Below are 22,104 nucleotides of genomic sequence, written 5' to 3' on the forward strand. Positions count from 1 at the left end.
AGAAAGCGAATTACGGTAAAATTTTTGTTTTGTCCGCCGCACGAATCATAAAAAATTATTAGATGGCGTATGTTTGAGTCCAAAATATGCAAAATAAAATGTTCCAACATCGAACAAACATCATCGGCACCCTTTCGGGCAACACTTTCGTCGTACGTATAAAACACTGAAGTTGCATCTGACAGTACATGAATATTAAATGATATGAAGTTGAGTTGTCGGCGATAGTAAACATCAGATGTTGATATGTTGGGAGTGGGGAGGTTTTTTTGGTAATCCATCGTTATGGCTTCCATTGTTTCGTTTTTTTGTGATTTTTTTCTATATATTCTTTTCATGGTGTAAAACTTTTCGCTTTTCCGTAAATGGATTGTCTTTTTACGCATTAGTGTCTGCAGTGTTGTTGTCAATGATGTTTTGTTTTCTGCATCAGTGCAGTTAGCAATTTTATCCGTCGTAATGGCAATGTTAGCTTTGAAAGTGTCGCAAGAGTATGTATGTCGTACATGTATCTTTACGTGGGTAGCCGAATGATATGTTGAAATCACCCACAAATATCTCACGAAATGTAGTGTAGCCTATTTTATTATTATTGTGTGATTCATTAAACACTCGATGAAGTTTGGCTGTATTAAGTTCTGCAGGTAAATATATTTTACTAGTATCATGCAAAGAATAATGAGATTTCCTACCTTTCAGGGACTGTATAAAGCTCATTACCATTGTTCTTGTTTCATCGGTCAACTTATTATGTCTGTTTTTATGACCGCCTCGTTCATCTTCTTTAGCATCACCAAATTCAAGTAAATTTTTCTTTATGGTTTGAACACGGCGATTAGTGCTGCCGTGTAAAGATAAAAACGCTTTATAGCAAACAACAGTATCTTGTAACGAGCCACTCACATTTACCCGAACTCTATAGCTATAGGAAGATTGATTAAAATTTGCTTCAGCTTCAGGGTTTTGGCTTCTCCGTCTACCAACAGGTATAACCGTGACAAGACCTGTTAAATATTTGTTTTGAACATTGTAGTCCCCTAACTCATTAAAATGAGAAATTAATCGTTGTCTTTCATTCAAAGGGATGACTTGAAAACAGTTGTAACGAATACACTTACAGTCTTCCCCGACCTCGTGAGTGGTGACACGTAATTTTTTCATTACATCACTCATTTTGCCGGTTTTTCTCCGCTTTTTGACATCTCCTGGCTGATTATTTTCATTAGATATATCACTATCACTAAGATCACTTGACATTATGAATTTTCGCAAAAACAAACTAATAAAAACTATAAAACGGCAGCAGCTCTCTTAGCGATAACAGAATAAAACTGACGCTAAGATGCAAACGACAATCTACGTTTAGTTACAAGGTCGTCGGAATCTGATCGTTATTAGCCGTCAGCGCGAGTAACGTGATCGTTCTTTTCCGTTGGCTTATATCTTTCCCCTTTAATATCTTCTGTACGGTGATCGTTATTGTACAAATGAAACCATGCTTGGGTTCTTTCCAAGATAAGCTAAAATATGGCGCCAATATCTAAATTCCGACCAAAAATGGAGTCTGATCGTTCTTTCCCGTGGCCCTTCAATTGATTTTCATCTTTTTCTGGCATTTGCTATCACTCAGCTCAATTCACTAGATAAATTAGTTTGTACTAAGTATTTATAGATTAATTTCTTTTGAAATAGCAATAAGTGAAAAACCTGACCAATTAATTAGGCTTTTGTTTGTTTACAATTTTAAGATATTAAAGTGTTGCTTAAATTTACAGTAGGTAAGTACCCGTTTTTCATACTCCTCTGTTCATTTTCTTACTACTTGATCACAATATCAAAAAGAGATTTTTCAATCATTTGTTTCCCATCTGAACTTAACTCTGAACTTCTATATATGTATAGTGCCGGCAAAAAAAATCTTTACATTGCCAAATAAATCATTAAATTCGAAGCCTGAGTTTGTTTAGCTTTTGAAGAGAGAGGAAATAACGTACTCGCGACGGCAGCTGTCCGTCGTTTACTAAACGCTTAGTTTCTTTAGTTTGTTTTGCGGCGTTTGTACTGTACATATAGTTGGCTTTCTGCGAGTAGTCAAGGTTAAACTTTTAGATATCAAGTTTGAGATATTAAATTCTAAATTCAAGTAAAAAAAGGGGTTAAAAGAACCTCAGAAATGATGAGAAAGTTCGTGCTTTAACGTTATTTGAGAAAGAGGACTCTGTAATTACCATAGCACGTGATATTGGTGTTTCAAGAGAGGTAATTTGTCAATTGAAATGGTCGGCTGCGTCTTTGACAAAACTTGGTTCTGGAGCTCCTAGAAAAACCTCTAACAGATACCATTATCAGGCATGCTGTAATGTACCCTTCCATAACTGCCACGGAACTCAAAAATAAATATTTTTGATAAATAATTCTGATCTCCTTTAGACCGTTACAACAAGAACGATTCGCCACCAGCTACAGAAAAATCTAGCATTGCCAAATCGACACCTATAAAGACACCTTTGCTTACAAAAGTAATGAATAAAGTATCAGCACTGGACAACTGAACAGTGCAAAACAGTCATGTTCAGTGACGAAAGTACGTTCAGGTTGGTACCAGGAAGCTCCAAATTTGTTCGTCGTCCACTCACCACGTCAAGGTACAATCCCAAGTTCACAGTTAAAACCGGCAAACATCCTGAAAGTATAAGGGTAGGTATGTGGTGCGTTTAGTGAAAATAAAGGAAGGGTAGGGCTGTATTTGTTGCCTGGGAATGTTCCAATGTGGGCAAGCTAATCTGTGACTGTTCTAGAACATTTATTAAACTTTTGGAAAATTCACCAATGTGACCTCTTTATGCATATGGTATCCGTTCCTACAGCGCCATGACAGTGACCAAGTTCTTTAATGATCCTAATATCAACGTATTGGAATGTTCGGGTAACTCGCCTAACCTCAATCCCATCGAGAACGCCTGGAATATTATGAAAAATATGACAAAGTATTAATTTGTAAATTTAAAATAATAATTCTATGAATAAAAACTTTACGGACACACTGTATGTATAGATCGACGTAAACCTAGAAATATAAGAAAAAAACTTACATAAAAAGGAAACGATTAAGACTATGAGGGAAAGAGAAAAGGTTTAATTCTGTGAAATCATTTACAATTGTTTAAAATAACTGCATATTTCTGTTATTATTATTTTAGGCCTTAACTAATGGTTATACAAAGTAGACAAATCAGTGTCCCATTCGGAAAAACATATTTGTGCTAGCAATAACCTATATGCAAATAAAACACTGGATCGTCCCCAGTTTATCAGTCATTGTCGTATTTATCGTATCTTTAAACCGACATTTTTAATACTGTATTTTTTTAACCTTGGATAGTATAAAAAAATAAATCAATGCCTACATTCAACCCACATTCATAAAGGACCATTCAAAATTCGCTAATGATTTATTTGGCAACGTCCAGTTGAGATCTAACTAGTTCCAGTAATTAGAGATTTCTATTTTCTAATAAAATAATACAGGAAGTTTTGTTGATGTGTGTTTTAGAGGAAAAAACATTGGTAAGTATACCTGTAAATCATGCTTGGCTTCACAGCGAAAATAAACATACAATTATGTATTTTAATTGATGGGTTTGATAATTTCAAAGGCTGCAATAATATTATTAAGATTTTAAGATAACTTTTGCTATTTTTATAACGTGTCTATGTAAATTTGATAAATTATTGTGACGATTCTTATAAATATTGAAGCAAGTGATAAAAATTGATTGAATAATTAAGGAGATATTTCCTTATTTGGTTGTTACGTGCCAATCAAATTTCGTGTTTGTACCTATTCTAGTAATCTGAGATCATGTTCTGAAACTATATTCCACATATATGCAACAATATTTTCTTGTAGTCCGGGTAGTATGGGCACACTAGCTATGTAAAAATATTCTCATTTCATATTTTTACGCAATCTTACTTGAAATAGTCCCCTTATAACCAAAGTGCATGTGGTACAGAGAAACTGATGGTCAAAAATTGTTTAAATATATTTTTTTAACAACTTTTTTTGTCATCAATAAGATTTTTTAGATTAACTTGGTTATTCGGAACAAAAAAGGTCCATGATAACTTTTCTCTAAAATGCATTGTTTTCGAGTAATAAATAAGTTAAGGTTTTGAAAAAGGAGAAAACGGCCATTTTCAAAGCTCAATAACTCATTAAAAAATCAATATTTGTAAGCTTAACAATCGTCCCGTTAAACCTAAAGCTCCATTTTACAAGATTCCGAAGAGTTTTTATCCTAACTTTATTGAAACCTATTTTTTTAATTGTGAATTTCATGCGCCGAGTTCCGCGAGCTGCGACCACTATATATATATATCAAGTAATCAAAGAATTAATTGGTAATTTGACAATCTTGGAATATATTCAACAAATCTGGACGCTGCTTAATGATAAATTCTAAATAACGCAACAACCGATCGTTGGACACAGTGTTTAAAAATTGAAAAAATAATTACACAAAAAAAAATTCTCAACTAAAATTTAAAAATAAAGTCGTAGGCTTTTGTTAGTAGACTGCTTTACCACCTCTGTTATTTATGACAGCTCAACATCGATGTGGCATACTTCTTATCAAATTGTCGATATCGTCTTGCTTAATTTGTTGCCATTGCTCTTGCATACGGTTTAGCAGCTCTTCCCTTGTCTTAAACACTAACACAAACGTGTTGGATGGGATTCAAGTCAGGAATTTGAGTAGGCCACGGCAATAACTGAATATTGTTCTACTCTGAAAAATTTTTTACGATTCTTGCTACATCATCACAAAATTTTCTCCGAATTGTGCAGCATATGGACGAACAATAGGTTCAAGAATATGACCTCGATATTCATTGAACAATCCTTCAACTTCATAACCGGTTTACAAGCATTTCTAGGTGTTTGCCAAACCCTCGATCGTCGTGAATCAGGTCGTAAACCAAACCTGGATTCATCGGTGAAAAGAATGTTTGCCTATTCTCATTCTCGCCAAATTTGATGTTGTTCGGTCCATTCTACTCTTCTTGTGCGATTCACACGGGATAATACTGGAACTCTAATGGGATGTCTAACGAGAAATTAATGCCATGATGGTTTTGAAGCTTCTTATCCTTACATCACCAGTTTTTTAAAAACGCTGCCATAACCGTCCTACAGTACTTTTGGTAGAATGTACTTATTTTGGTGTGTCTCATGGAAGTGATTATGCCAAAACACTCATGGGAATATTGTTCCGAATGAACTCGAGCTGTGCCTTGTCTAAAACACATTGATTATTTTTACGAGTACCTATCAACAAACTGAATCTTATCTTTATCGAAAAAATATTTGTTTATGAATTTTTTAAAATGACTACGGTCTCGGAACTCAATGCGCGATATTAATAAATAAAAACCAACGCGTTGCAAAGTTATAGATAAAAACTCTTTGGGTTCTTGTAAAATGTATTGTTCTGAAGTTATTTTCTTGTGGCATCTTAAAGCAATTACTATTTTAATAATAATAAGCCACAATTGATGTTTAAAATAAATTTATTGACGTTTCAATTTCCACGTCGGAAAACGTTATCTAAAAACGATTTCCGAAGTGGAAATTGAAACGTCAATAAGCTTATTTTAAACTTCAATTGTGGTCTATTCTTATAACAATAGTAATTATTGTAAAATGTGGTTATATATTTTAAAGAAAACTTACTTACAATTTTTTAGAAATGAGTAGGTAATTAACCTAAAAAACTTATTCCGGACAAAAAAAATAAAATTGACAATTTGTTTAAAAAAAATGGTTTAAACCAATTTTTAACCATCATTTTCTCTGCGCAACATACACTTTTGTTATAAGAGGACTGTCCAATATCAAATCTTTAGAATTCATATCCGAAATTGGACAGTATAATTTTATCACCCAGTAGACCGAATGAATCTATTTGTTATTAAATACACACACGTAGTTAATTAGGTTACATACACATTTGGTCAATTATCAATAATATAATTTGGACATCAGTCAAAAGTGCTGACAAAGTTAAACTATTTACATAAATTAAATACACATGTCACGCGAGGTCCGCGAAAATATTGACCCAATTAAAGTTTATATAAAACTAAGATGTCTTGCCTAGAGAGGCATTCAATCAATATTCACTCAACGAACTTGATAGTCTTCAACGATCAACTTCATCAGTCTCTACTCAAAGTAATCCCGGGTCTACACCCATAGTGTACGTCTCTACAATAAACTCTGCTACTATTATTTGGTGTTTCCATTACAACTGAACGAACATCTTCACTGAGCCAACGAAGGGGATTTATTCAAGGACTATTTCAAGTAAGATTGTGCAAAAATATGGAATGAGAATATTTTTCCTAGCCGGTACGCCCACACTCCGCGGACTATTGATAATATGGGACCGACCTAACTACCAATTAGATGATATTCATGTCCCAAAAAAGTGTTAATAATAATTCGAAAATTAAATGGATCGTAGATCTATTAACAGCTAAATAAAATGATATAGCATTTTTCATATAAAAATGCTTGCACGTCACAATTTATATAAAGTGACGTCACTTATATTTAAAATTTCCAGAACGTCAACCTTAGAGTTCAAATTTTCCTAACACAGCTAATAATACGAAACCCATACGGAACTGTTCGATCTTTCATAGGCGTCAACATGGTGTAATAATCAGCAAAATGTAATCATCATTATATTGGAAATTTTAGAATTATATTGATTAAATAACCAACAATGCTATAGCTATTATTTTCATATTTTCTTCAACAGAAATTTGTACTCACTTATTTCTCTCAGAATATTTCATTATTTTATATTTCCAGAACTTATATTCCACATAAAAGTATTCTAAAGCCGACTTGTCAACTTCTCGGGCTACTTATTTCCGGTCAAATTACAACACAATGTAGCGTTATATAGATAATTCGGTGAGTCATTTATGAACTACTGCATAAAACAATAAGAAATCCGCTCTCTACATGTCTTTCTAATTAATAGTAACGACTGTTAACGAATTAAGGCTTTTAAGATAGTTAACTCTTGGTGAACTAGACGTACCTATTTATCATTATGTAATATGAGAATGAACGACTTCCTCATTCAGATCGCTTGTTTTATAAAGCAGTCTATGATTAATTTTTATTTTAATAAATATATATTTAAATATTGAAAATTCGTTTTAATTTTTATTTAGAGATTCATATATAAAAGAAAATGAAACGTTAGAGCACATTTTTTTTTCTAAAATTTTATTTAAAGTAGTAGGTTTATTGAAAAATATTTTCTCTCTATTCAACATGTATACAGTGCTTTTCGAATAAAAGTATTCACCTTAAATACCTTTTTAACTTTAAATTTTTAGGAAAAGCGCAGAAACACGTCGATTCATATTTGAAAGGGGAGACATTATGTCAAATTTAGACTTGCTGGAAAAGACACCCTCTCACCCCACGTATCATTCCTCCACCCTCCACCCTTATTCTCTTTAAATTATTTCCCCTTAATTTTTTATTTTATTAATTTTTTTATTTTATATTTGGATTCTCCGTTTTGTGCTGATTTCAAAAATGTATAATACATTCGACTTGAAGTAATTATTTTATGAGATATACAACAAAAGAGGTTGTATCATAATTTATTTAAACTTTTTAAATATTTAACCGTTCTATTTGTAGTACCTTCTAAAACCAAAAAACAAAAAACTTCACTGTTTATTGAAGTTTTATCAAAGGTTTTCGATATTTGGACATTTATTTTAATCAGTTAATAGTCAATGACAATTTGTTATAACTTGTAATAGACTATTTTATTACGTGTGCAACTTGATCGCTGAAATGGTTTACACTGCAAGAAAGTATCGAATTTGTAGGATTTTACTACAAAAATAATAATTGTGCAAGAGCTGCTGCTAGAATTTTTAATGAAATACACCACAATATAGACATGCAACTCATAAGTATGTGGTTGAACTGATGCAGACATTTAGAGCAACAGGGTCAGTTTGCAATAAAAACATAATCGACAGGGACTCGTCAATAACGAAGCAATCCAAGTAGCCATTTTAGGGCAAGTTACTTAGAGGCTGAGAAATCACAGTCACTGCCAACAATAAGCAGAGCAGTCGGTGTTTCATCTCCTACAGCCTTCTGAATCCTCCATAAATTTAAGTTCCATCCATACAAAATTAAATTGGTACAAGGGTTAAATGAAGATTTTTATGGTGGTCTCGAATTTTGCGAATTAAGGACACAATGCATCATTCTTCTTCTTCTTCAAGTGCCATCTCCGCGGCGGAGGTCGGCAATCATCATAGCTATTCGAACTTTTGAGACGGCTGCTCTGAAAAGTTCATTTGATGTACATACGTACCACTCTCATGCATCATTAACAATCCACAATTCTTAAGAAATATTTGCTTTTCGGATGAATGCTCATTTTCATTAAAGGGCTAAGTAAACAGAAATAATTGCTGATACTGGGCCAAGAGTGATCCACATATTATTGTGGATGAATTTCATACACTTCTTTATCACTGGAAGCTTAAATGATGCATCCTCTTTTGAGTAACTTAGGCAAAAGGTTGATCGTTTTAGAACAATAGTAGAAAATGCTGATAACCTTTCCGAAGATTTGCTTGTATTTCAACATGATGGACCTCCTCCACACTTTGCTCTACTTGTGCGACAATTGTTAAACGAAACTTTTTTCGCTCGTTGGATAGGTAGAACATGACAGCTGATGGATTGGCCACCTAGACTTCTTCTTATGGGGGTATTTAAAAATAAAAATTTATGCTACTCAACCAGAATGTCCGGATGATTTACGACAAAGAATAGAGGATGAATGTCGACATAAATGCGGACGTGTTAAGCAATTTCAGAGAAGTTAAGTTAAGTTAAAAGTCATTTTGAACAGTTATTATAAACATTTTTGGTAGTGAAATGTTCATTCTAAATGTTTGTAATAGGAGAGGGCGTGGTAATGGTGCCACCTTAAGAGATCGTCATTTTTTGAGACTTAATTTTGAGATTAAAGAAATATGTAACTATGCTAGCGATCTAAGAACTAAGTTTTAAACTTAAATTACTTTTTAGAAATTTTTCATTCGCCTTGATTAAGTGACAATAAATGCAACACTTTTTTGGGTAACGTGACGGCATTGCCCCAGGCCTAGGGGGTAATGGCGCCACGTACTGAACTGAAAAACAAATATCTTTATTGAAATTTTATTTGGAAACATAAAAAAATAACAGTATAATGAATAATATATGAAAACATAACCTAAAAACAACCTACTATTCTATTCACAGAAGTCACAAACATAATTTTTGGCACTGTCTTTTCCACTGCAATGAGCCCATTTCGAGCAAGGTGTACAGCGATACCAAAGTTCAGTGTCTCCGAATTCTCCACAAATTAAACATTTCTCCTCATCGGCAAACACAGTGGGTAGAAAGATATCATCATTTAAATCATCATCACAAAGTTTGTCATCATCAAAATCTTCTGACGATGTTTCATCAAAATCGAATTTTGGTCTGATAGTTTTCTTCATTTTCTTTGTTTTTTTTTTATTCTTAGCAAGCTCGTCTTCAGATATTTTGTTCTTCTTCCGTTTTGTTTCAATTTTTTTCCAATATTTTTGTTATTTTCGAATTTCGTTTCACTGTATTCGCTTTTTGCTTCAACTCTCTTTTTCCTTTAGCATCTTGCAGGATATCTTTCATTGGTGTCGAAGTCAGGATAATAGAATGTTGCTTTCTATCGTGACCTTTTTGTTTAGGATCGGTCCTGTTAGTTCGCATTGGTGAAATATCGAAAATCCTTTTTGAAAAATCTACTTTTCCTGACAATGTCCCCGGTTGACTACGATTAATAATCTCGATAGCAGTAGCAGGACTCATTAGTAGAGGTATCATTGAGTGTTTTAGAATGTTTTTCCTTGTCCTCAACAATTATTTGCTCTATGACTGAATGAGCAGAAGCAAAATCTTCTTCACTGAATTTATCTGGTTGAAACGGAAAAATTCCACATACTTTGAATCCTTCCACTGCCTTTTCAAGGCTAGCAATCCTCAAGTAAGCTTTGCTAAATATCGGAGCAATATCGTATGGAGTGATTTTTTGATGAAAATTTGTTTTCATAAAATTATCACACTCCTTATTGAACGCATTCTTAAGAGGCCCGTAGAAAGATTTATCTAATGGCTGAAGTCTGAGCGAGGAATGGGGTAGAAGCGACACAACGTGAATGTGGTTTGAACGGCAAAAGTCATAACATGGCAAAGAAATATGGGCTCCATGATTATCCATTAACAGAAGGACAGGGTCCTTTTCTCTTAATGTACTACTACTACCACTACTACCTACACAAGTGAGAACAAAAAGCGTAAAGCTAGGTTGCTACTTTGATCCAGTCTATATCTACCAGAAAAGATAAGAGGTGTAAGTACGGCTTAAGGAGGATATATTCGATTTTATTATTCATGTTTTAAAATTATTTTATGATTTCGGTTTGAAAAATATCTTACTCGGGAAATTAAAAAAGATTTTATTTGTAAATTTTTATTTGTTGTTAAATTAATCAATATTTTGGAACTTTCTTTTTTGGTTATTGAACATACAATAAGAAATTATTAAAATTTAAATTTTTGTTATAAGTACTTAAACTTTATTTTCATTACTTCTAATACCTACTTAAATTACGTAAAATAGACTTAGTGTCTGGTAAAAATAATATGTATAAATAAATTAACAATTTAACTAAAGTGGCTAACATTATTTGCCAAAAATACGTAGACAAATATTTTGGAGATCCAAAATAATTAAACAAATATTTAAGCAGGAAGTTCATGAATAACCTTTGTATTTGCACCGCTAGGTGCGAGACATCCACGTGAGTCATAGATGAAATTCTCACAATGATACGGTTTTACCTATTCTCAACGTTTTACGTGAGTAAGTGGTTCCGAGGAATCTTTTGCATCAAGGTAAAAGAAGATGAGATATTAATTGCTGAAACCGGTTTGTAATTAAGCGTAGATTCATGTTGTACTGATTTAATTCTAAATAATTTTTAAATTACTTTTTCTTGTTTTATTTGATTAGAATATATAACCTGAACCTGATTTATAAATTAACAATACTGTTAAAGTTTAAGTTTTGTTAATGTGAACAGTTCTACAGAAATATTTAAACAAATAAATTTTCAATTAATAATAGATTATCATCATTAGCTCAACGACCCTTGGTGGGTTTTGGCTTGTTCTACACTCACCGGCAAGAAAAACGGAGCACTTTTAGGGACGGAGTATTTTTAAAATAAAAACTTAAATTTTTAATTCAATTTAAACCTTTATTATTATAATAACGTAAACTCAAACGAAATAAACTGTTTTAAGTAATTTCTAATAAAAATTTAACTTTTGAACAAAGAACTGTTACAGTAGATAACAATTTAAAAATTAAGGAAAAAAACGTAAGTAAATGTTGTAACAAAATGACGCTCAGTTAATGAAAACTTAAATCATGTGTTCGGAAAAAATTGATTTTAATAATGAATGTTTCCCCCACGTGTTCGAATTATTGCCTGAATTCTCCTTAGAATGCCTAAAATCAAATGAGAAATATCCTGTTGGGGATTAAGTACCCATTCCTCTAAAAGGGCTTCTTGTAACTGATTTGGCAGATGGCAGATGTTATGGAGCCTCTCGGAACGATTTACAATTCTGTACGTGCCTCTAGAGAAATTCTAGCTCACACCATAATTTAGCCCCCTTGATAGCCTACCCTAAGACTGAAGGCACATTGTGCATTCTAGATTTTTTTCGCAGCCAATCGGATCTCTCCGATTTGGAAATCTCCGAAATTTTTGTAGGAACTTATTTAAATTAAAACAAATTTGTGAGGTCAAATTCGGTAACTACGCCGTTGTTTAAAGATTATTCGACAAATTATTTTTAAGTAAATAACTTCAGGTCGCTGTAACGAATCAGCCTTCTTCTTGTAGTTCCTTCTCTTATCGGAGGTTGGCTATCATCACAGCTATCCGTACCTTATTGACGGCTGCTCTGAAAAAATCTACTGAGCTGCAACTATACCACTCTCTTAGATTTCTTAGCCAGGAAGTTCTTTGATCTTTTACCGTTGATTTAACATTAAATTATGAGCCTTAATATGCCATATTTTGCACCTCTGGTAATGGGGCCTAAGTATTCCATCTTTCTTGCTTTGATGTGCTTATGTCCTCGCAATCCTTGTGTAGCCTTCTTAATACTTCTCCATTTGTAACTCGTTGGGTCCATGGTTCCAGATTCCAGAACTAAAATTGCTTACTTGGGCCTCAAGTCTCCGCTCTGAGCCTAGGCTCAGTTCGGCGACGTGGTGCTTAAGGGGTTGGGCCCTACGTGCCCGGGTTTTGGGGTTTTTGTTAATTTTTTTTGGTGGCTTGCGCCGGTTTTTGTTAATATTTTTTGATTTTTTTGGTGGCCGAAGCCGGTTTTTTGTGTTTTTTGTGATTTTTTTTTGTAGGTGGCCCTGAAACAAAAAATCAGAATTAGTGTAAAGTCTATACTATAACATTGAAAAATATATAAATATAAGACAATATAACAATATTAATTTTATCTTCTTTAGGCCACCGGGCCCACTTTGTGTTTGGCGATAGTCCTTGAGTGTTTTGAGCTACGAACTGTCTTCTATGTGCGTTGTTGTTATTTTGAAGTATTTTCTCTGTAGTGTTTTATTTTCTCTCTAGTGTTTTATTTTCTGTGGAAAGCGTCATACCTCATCATCTCTCTTAGTATGTGACTGGGGTGGTTCTCTATTTCTGCGAACTTTATCCTAGCTTTTTCACTCATCATATCAGTCACTTTGATTTGTTGTAATTCTCTAAAGAGGAATCTTTCTGCAACGTATCTTGGTACGTTGACTGCTTCTCTTAGGCTGTTGTTGTGTGCCGCTTGTATTTTCTTTTTTGATGTGTTACATATGTGTCCCCAAGCAAGGGATGCATATGTTAGTATGGGCAGTATTATGCTGTTTATTAGTCTTATCTTTGTTTTTATTCTGAGTTTACTTGTTGTCCCTGTTAGTCCTCTTATTGAAGCTCTTGCCATCTTTGCCTTTTGTACTGTGGCTTCTACGTGTTTGCTGAATGTTAAGCCTTTATCCATAATTACTCCGAGGTATTTTGCTTCGCTTTTCCACTCGATGGGATTTTCTTGCACAGTTACCTATTCTTCCGGTTGCTGGTGCCTCTTTTTAAAAAGTACAGCCTGTGTCTTGTCGGAGTTTATTACTATTTTCCATTTTAAACTCCATTCTTCTATATCGTCTAGCGCTGTTTGTAGGTTATTTACCGCTATGTCTACATTTCTATGTTTGGCCTATATTTATGTCTGATCTAAAACCGAATTGAGCTTCAGGTATTATCTCTAGTCTATCTGTTTTAGCTTGTAGTCTGCTGAGTATAATTCTCTCTACAATCTTGCTGATTGCAGGTAGTAAGCTTATTGGCCTGTAGTTTTGCGGGAATGTGCTGTCTTTTCCGGGCTTTGGTAGCATTATGACATGGGCCTCTTTCCATCTGTTAGGGAATTTCTTGAATCTTAGCATTGCGTTTATGATGTTAGTTAGGTATACTATAGCTCTCGCTGGTAAATATTTTAGTGCCCTGTTTGTGATTTGGTCGTGTCCAGGTGCTTTTTTTCGGCGAGCTATTTTTAATTAGTTCGTTTATCTCCTCTGGTGTTGCAGGAGGGATAATTTCGTTTGGATTATCAGGTCTTTCTCTTTGCCTTTCGACTTCTTCTATGAAGTCGATGTCCTCGTCTGGGTGGTAATTTAATGTACACTCTCTCTCGAGAGTACTTCTCATTACCTCTGATTTTTCCTCTATGGTGTATACGATTCCATTTTCACCATGTAATGGGGGGATTGGTTTTCTGTCATTTCTCAAAATCCTCTGGAGTCTCCAGATATTTTGCATGTTTGGTCCTTGTTCTTCCATGTCTCTTATGTGGTTTTTCCAGCTTTCACTACGGTGTTGGTTTCTTAACGTTCATTTTTAGTCCATATTTTATACTGACTTGATGTAATCTATTTACTAAGCATTGCAGTGCTTCTAGACTGTCTGCAAAAACAGCGGTGTTGTCTGCAAATTTTATGTTGTTTAATATTTTTCCGTTTGTTGATATACCCTGTTGTTCCTCTGATATTGCTTTCTTAAAAATAGCTTCACTGTACAGATTGAATAACAATGGGGGCAGCACGCAACCCTGTCTAACACCTCTTTTGATTTCTATAGTTTCTGTATCGACATTTTCGATTTTAACCTTTGCTTTTTGATTTCAGTACAGATTGACGATAACCCGTATATCTCGACTATCCATATTCTTGTCTTTTAACAGTTTTACGAGTTTCTGGTGTCGTACTCTATTAAAAGCCTTTTGATAATCTATAAAGCAGACACAGAGATCCTGGTTAATTATTTAGTCATCTTTACTTAAAACGGTAAAAGCGAACATAGCCTCTCTCGTTTCTAGACCTCTGAATCCAAATTGGGTACCATCTGTAAATAGTTTTCCGTGCAGAGAACGGGACGTATATGATGGGCCACCCTGCCAAATAAATTTTTGCACATAGAATATCCAAGAGGTGCGTGGTCTATAACTAGAATAAAAGAGAGTATAACACAATAAAATAACATTTTAATATAATACAGACAACTATAATATACATTATAATATTTTATAATATACACAATAGCAAAAATGATAGTATAAAACATATTTAAAAAAATATTTATAGTACGAGCATAATAAGATAAAAAGCGATAAGAACAATTTGGTCCAGAATTAAGAGTAGGTAAAAATACGTAGTAAAACATTTTAAACTCGGTTCGCTAATCCCAGTCCGAACTGTCTAGTGAATTTAGTAATTATTTTTTTGCGAAGTTAGTTACTTTTTGACAGACTAAAAGTGGCTGGAAATTACTATACAACCAAGCACCCGTACTCATAGCCAATATTAATAGTAAACAAACTAAATAGTAAATAAAATAGAACTTTGCGAATTACCGACAATCAATATTTATTTATCTGCACCATATAATAAATAGTTATGTTAAATTATAACAACTAAATATATATTTTTTTAAATATATACTACCCAAAATTTGATGGGTTTAGTATACACTTCGACTATTTAGAATAATTCTTCTTTTTTTAAAGAAAGAAGTCTGTAATAGCAGGATACTTGAGCTATTAATACTGAGAAGTAGGAATTGTTGTGTTGTAGGTTTCCGACAATGAATCTGTCAAAATATGCCCGAGCTAAGCGAATGGAGTTTACATGATACACGTATATAATTTTTTTAAAAGTGGGTTAGTTTCTTGGAGTTCGTGACCCAAACCTTGTCACAACGCTAAATTATTGCATTCTAATGCTGCAATTTCCAGGCGCCAATCAACGTATTATAATGATTTAACAAAAAAAATATTTCCCATTTGCGACACTGTACATTTTCCATTACTAATAACATATCAAACCACCAGAAATCGACCGCAGAGGAAGAGCTCTGATAAAGTTGTTTTTATTATCCGAAACTAAATAGTCCTCAGTTTGATATCTTACAAAGTGATTGAAAGTGATACGATGAGGAATTCTTTAAGAGACTCGTTAAAATCAAAGGTTCCACCTTATTACGTGAAATTGTGTGAATTGCAGTTACAAAATAATCAGAAGGAGGTATGTATAGAAAATATAGAAAACATTGCGGGTTTCTAAATTCATACGTAGTGCCTAGTATTATGATAATTCAATATCTTAGTTACGAATACCCAACAGATATTAGGAGAGTCAACGATCAATTATTTTAACTAGGTATTTAGTAGTTTAATAAAAGATATTTGTGATGTTTACTCGTAAATTTATAGTTGCTGTAATTTGTTCTTTTAATTTTGAATATTTTTATTTTGACATGCAGTCTTTACTTTTCTAAATATCGCCAATACTATTATTCAATAATAAATTCAGCTCTTTTCTTCTATTAGATCCTTTGTCCCTTACACTTTACGTTTTCTTTTAGAATTTTTTTGTTTCTGCTCATTTTTCTAGGTGATTTAGCCAGCTAGTTATATGGACTTACATTTATGTTGCTAACTTATGTTTATCGTATAGTTCATAGTTTCTGTTGCAACACTTGCAGTTGTAATGTTCAAACCTAGCGTTAGTGACGTATATGTATATAATAACCACGATATCTGTTTTGTAGAAGTATCAATTTATTAACTAGCTCTTGATGAAAGATCTATCTTTAGTTTAGCTTTCAGCGTCATCTAGCAGTCTTGTTGTGTTAGGCTTCTGCTTGCCATTGCTTCATCAACATCTCTTTTCCAGGAGTGTTTCGGGATTCCTCTGTTTTTTCTTTTAAGTAGCGTCCATTCTACAACTTTCTTTGGCCATATGTCACTCTGTTCATTCCCTGCAAATGTCCGAACCAATTTAATTGCTTAGCATCGATCCCCATTTGTTAAGATGTCCGCATTTTTCACTATAGACCTTGTTGTAAGGCGGCAGCAATCTCTTCAGTAATTCATCTTCATGGCTTTAATTTTAGACTTATTTCTTTTATTTCGACAATTGTTTTGTACATTTTTATTTTGAGATTTTTAGTTATTTTATTGCTCCACAGCTGGCTGTTTAGTTGTCAAGTTGCTACTCTCGCTTGGCTTAAGTTTCCTTTTTAGTCATCACAATAATTCTTATGATTAGTTCCGACAAACGCGTAGCAGCCCTCAGTGAGGATTTGGCTGATTTGTAAGGATTACCATCCATATTGGCAGTTGTCATTTGGATTTGAGGTTTTTAGACGGTATTGTTCACGAAGTATTTTATTGGAATTATTGAATTGCAAGTAGAAACCCTTCAGCTCGGTAAATATTTTTTCGAATAAACTTATAGCTTGACGCTGCATTGTGGACATAGTTTTGGTTGTATTTATTGAGATACTGCCCAAGCATAAGTTTCTCCATACATATGTTCACTTTTTTCCTAAAATAGATGGTGTATACGCATATCTTGTTCCCGCCATTTAAGCGGTGTTGTACCATCTAATTGCATATTGTACAGTGTGAAGAAGATTCCTATAACTGCTTGTAAAAATATATTAATTTGAAACCTGTTTTTATAATTTCACACATAAAAGTCTTCTTTTTCTTAGGTACCGTGGTAATTTAGTTTTTCCACTTTAGTTTTTATGACTTTTGTAACGATAAGACAAGAGAATTGAAATACTATTATAAAAATAATACTTCAATCAGCCATGGGAGCTTAGTATCTCAAGTGTGAGTTTATCTTGTCTTAAACTAGGAATTGAACCTGAACCCTTAGCTGATAGCAAATAAAACAATTTTTAACTAATCATATTTATTAAAAACAGGAAACAATCAACCCTGCCAATGCTTAACAATGAATATAGTGAGGGTGATACTTCAGGCAACGATGGCATCAATGGGCTGCTTGTGTGGCCTCCCAATTAGACGGTTTGGTCCTCCTGAGAGCTGCAGTTATTCCATGTGTGTGTGGCCTCCCAATTAGGTGGTTACATCCTCTAATACAAGACGTAAAGGTGATTGACAGAAAGTAAGAAGGGACTGCATGAAATTAGCAAATATGTCATAGGATGTTCCTATATGATGGAATTAGCTTTTCTGTCAACATAAAACAGAATATTTAGTCCACCGGACAGAAAGAGAGAGGGCGATTATTTTTACTACGGGACAGACAGAGAGAAAAGAAAGACAGAGCAATTATTAATTATTGTTAAAGCAATAATTAAAGGTATAGTCTACTAAAAAAGTCTGTGATTTTCTTTTGTTTTAAACAATTCATAGATTCTAAATCGATTTGATTTTCAGTGACAAATAAAGAAGAGAATACGTTATCTTTCATGTTGCTACACTGCTCTATAAATGATCGTACAGTCGTTATAGCACGCTTTGCTTCGTTGATTGATATGCTCCTAGATGAAGTAGTTTGTGGGTCGTCGTTAAATTCATCGTCTTTATCACTTTCAATACAGTTGTTAACTGATTCCAATATTTCTTCCTCTGTTAACGTCCCTGCTATGACTACTTTATCATCACAAGTAACGAAGTCGTCAAAAGTAATCTTTAACGCAGACATGTGGTTGTTCCATTCTTCAGGTACATTATTATCTTCCTCTTCAATGATTACTTGAGGTTCAGTGATTTCTTGAGGTTATGAAGAAAATCCATAGGTTCTAAAGCAGTTTTTCACTGTGAGGAGTGTTACGTTTCGCCATGCTTTGTCCACCATCCTCATTGCTTGAAGAACATTGATAGAAGAAATCGTATTTTGCTCCATATCAGCTATCATTCTTCTAACAACTTCTTTTCTGTATAATGTTTTAAAATTTTAATTATACCCTGATCCAAAGGTTGAAGTTGTGATGTTGTGTTTGGTGGAAGAAATTGTACTTTGATTGCCTTTAATGGTGGTATGTCCCCGTGTGCTGTGCTGTGAATAATTTTTCTATTTGAAGTTACCATTTGCTTATCTATATTAATCAGCCATTTTTTAAAAATTCTGCTGTCATCCATGCTTTTTTATTGGCTTCATAATCCATGGGCAGTGATTTTAAACCTGCAAAACAACGAGGTTTTTTTGACTTACCTATAATTAAAGGTTTCAGTTTTTCTGTGCCCGTAGAATTTGCACAAAGCAGAATCGTAAGTCGTTCCTTGCTGTGTTTTCCTCCATGACATTTTTTATTTTTGAATGTTAATGTTTTTTTGGGAAGACATTTGAAAAACAGACCAGTTTCGTCAGCATTAAAAACATCATTGGGATCATAATTATTCACTAAATTATGCAATTCTGATTTCCATTCTTGTCAGACTGATTTGCTTACGCTCGCACTTTCGCCGCACATTTTTTTGAACGCTAAATCATGTCGTTTCTTGAAATTCTCTACCAGCCATTGCCGGCTTTAAAATTATCGATTTTTAGTGAATTAGCGAACTCTACAGCCTTTTCTTTCAGTATGGGTCCACTGACACGGATGATTTTTTTCGACACTGTTTTAACCACGTAAACAAACACTGTTCCAAATTAGGGAATTCTGCAATTTTTCGTTTCTTACATTGAAGATTGTCTCCTGATTCTTGTTTTTTCAATAGTTCAGTTCTTTTTTCATGATGATTGATAATGTACTTCCGTGTATTCCAAACTGAGCCGCAACTTCTTTTCTTTTGAATCCATTTTCCACTGCTTCTATAGCTTTTAATTTATCAGCATATGTTAGCGTTGTTAATTTTCTTTTTGAACTCATTTTAAGCAAGTTATCATACAGTACGTAAAGCGATGTTTCTAGGACAGTGATCAAAAACTTATGATACAGTAAGCTGTTCAGCTGTTGTCCTAATCCTAACCGCCGCATATACAGCTTATAAGAGATTCCAAGAAGAAAACAATAAGACATTATGTAGTTTACATTAAGTGAACACGTGCAAGCAATAAATATGACCGAAAGCACGTTCTTTCAAAATGACTCATTGGTAAACAATTTTATGTTATAGAGGCTGTAGAAACATTTCTTTAAGTTACTGAGGGCCAATACTGATATTATTTATTTAAGTTATCGAGGTTGTGTATTTTAAGTTGTAGAGGTTTTGGGCTCCGATGGGAAGGGAACATATAACTTTTTGAAGGTATAGAGGTTTTTAAGTTATTGAGGTTTGACTTATCGAGGTTCTACTGTATATAGGATGTTAATTAATACGAGTACTAATATAAACATAGATAAGGAAAAATGATTGGCAACCACTTGCAACCTGAATACAAAGGAAAATAGATAAAAAAAATTTCTTTATCCATATACTTTATATATTTACGTTTACGTCTTACAAGAAGACATAAGCTGATAATTATGCAAATATAGTATGGTACGTGTTTATCGTATTTTATTTTAGTCTTTGTCATTAATTACCTATTCATATCGGATAATATATCGGACTACTGAGGTTAGAAAAATACCCTTAAAACCGAAGTTGCGTACATAACAGTGATGAATAATAAACCAATAAAATAATTTACATATTGTTTTATTTATAAAACCGTTTTATCACACATTCTAATTATAATACATACACACAAACAACATTCTGAAGGAACATATTCTTACAAATATTAGTGATTATATTTATATTATTTAATCCAGTGTTTATTCTGAATAATTCTTTGAGCTTTGAAGTTAATCTTTGTATCTCGTTATTTTTATTGAATGGTTTTTTTTTGTTCGTTATTTCTCCAAAAACTCCAGTTTTAAAACATAAATATTGAAATATTGATTTGTAAGACTTTTTCATTTAATACTTTCAGATATATTATCACCATTCTGGCTTTACCCTGCCTGGATCCTTGCTTCCTCGAGAATTTCACTCCAGTCGTTCCTATCTATCGCCCACTTTCGCCAAGCATGTATTCCCATATTCTCATGTCTTCATTGATGTTATCAAGGAACCTTGTTCTGGGTCTTCATCTTCTTCTCTGACCAATGGGTCTATCAAGGAGCGTTTTTCTAGCTGGGTCATTTTGTTCCATCTGCATTACTTGCCTTATTGACCACAGTCCTATCTTAACATATTTTACGATATCTGGTTCCTGGTATATTCTATAAAGTTCGAAGTTGTATCGTCCTCTCCACATTCCATTGTCATTCACTGCTCCATAGATTCGCCTTAATACTTTTCTTTCGAAAATATCTTAACATGTTTTCATCACTTTTTGTCATTACTTCAGGTCTCTGAACCATATGTTAGGACTATTGTTTTGTAGAGTTTTATTTTTGTATTTTTCCGTCTCTAGGTACAGCATGTTCCCCTACTGCTCCATAGATTTGCCTTATAGTTTTCTTTCGAAACATTCTAACATGACTCTCTGAACCATATGTTAGGACTGGGCGTATTATTGTTTTGTAGAGTTTTATTTTTGTATTTCTCGATATAATTGTGGATTTAAGGAGGAGATTGAGCCCAAAATAACATTTTTGTTGGCCGTGCAAATTCTGCGGTTTATCTTTGCGGTAGTATTATTTTTAGTGTTAAGGAGTGCTCCCAGGTATGCAAATTCGTTCACTGCTTCGATGACGTCGTTTTCTATAACCAGTGGTCGTAGGATTTGTGGCTGCGTGCTTATTTTCATATACGTCGACTTGTTGGTGTTTGTATTAAACCGATATTTGTAACTGATTCTTTTAATGATTCGTACAGCGTTTTCCGTTCTCCGAACATTATTGATTTCATCAGCATAGGCAAGGATTTATACTGATTTATTATATATTAAACCAATGGTTGTGATTTGTGACATTTGTGACATTTACTTTTTCCATAGCCAGATTAAACAACAGTATACAGGAGAGAGGATCTCCCTTTGCGAGACATGCCATTACATTGTATATATATATACAGGGTGGTCCTTAAGTAATTGTACAAACGAAAACCGTAAATTCTACACTTTAAAATATTATGATTTAAGCCAACTTGCTTTAATAAAATATTGATATTAAGAAAGATACAGGGTGTTAAAGTGGAAATTTAAAATTCTATTTTTCGCTATAACTTTTACGTTTGTAAATATTTTTGGACAAAAATTTATAATTGGGTGCTTTAAGGCAGGATAAATTATAATTTTATATAAACTTTAATGTAACTGATAGAGGGCGCCACATATGCCACATGTGTGGCATAGATTTGCGCTTAACTTTTTTGCTCTTTAAGTTAGCTCTATTTTTGTTAAAAAATATTAAAGATACATTATTTTTACAAGGAAAAGGTATACTTATTAGTAACCTCAAAATTTAACCGTTTTCGAGATATTCGCATTTTATAAGTCAGCTGCATAATAACTCTTAGTTGTAATATTTGTGCGGTAAAGCACTGAATACCTGTAGATAAGCATAATTCACAGTTTATTCTTATTACAACAACTCAAAGATGATAATGTAACATTACAAAATTTT

General features: G+C 33.4%; 1 protein-coding gene across 3 annotated transcripts in view; it reads left to right on the top strand.

The window, feature by feature from the left end:
• Positions 1-22,104, top strand: part of LOC140432562 (phospholipid phosphatase homolog 1.2 homolog) — a 114,677-nt gene that overhangs the window by 54,032 nt on the left and 38,541 nt on the right. Inside the window, exon 1 of one of the 3 annotated variants that reach the window (XM_072520537.1) lies at positions 3,526-3,567. The exons of 1 other annotated variant lie outside the window; for it this stretch is intronic. In XM_072520537.1, the coding sequence (XP_072376638.1) occupies positions 3,541-3,567 (27 nt within the window). In that variant the 5' untranslated portion in view covers positions 3,526-3,540. Of the gene's footprint in view, positions 1-3,525; positions 3,568-15,682; positions 15,810-22,104 lie in introns of those variants that run through there. One more of the 3 variants, XM_072520534.1, reaches the window with a different exon arrangement.

Source organism: Diabrotica undecimpunctata, chromosome 1 (genome assembly GCF_040954645.1).
Source record: "Diabrotica undecimpunctata isolate CICGRU chromosome 1, icDiaUnde3, whole genome shotgun sequence".
In the NCBI taxonomy this organism is placed as follows: Eukaryota; Metazoa; Arthropoda; class Insecta; order Coleoptera; family Chrysomelidae; genus Diabrotica; species Diabrotica undecimpunctata.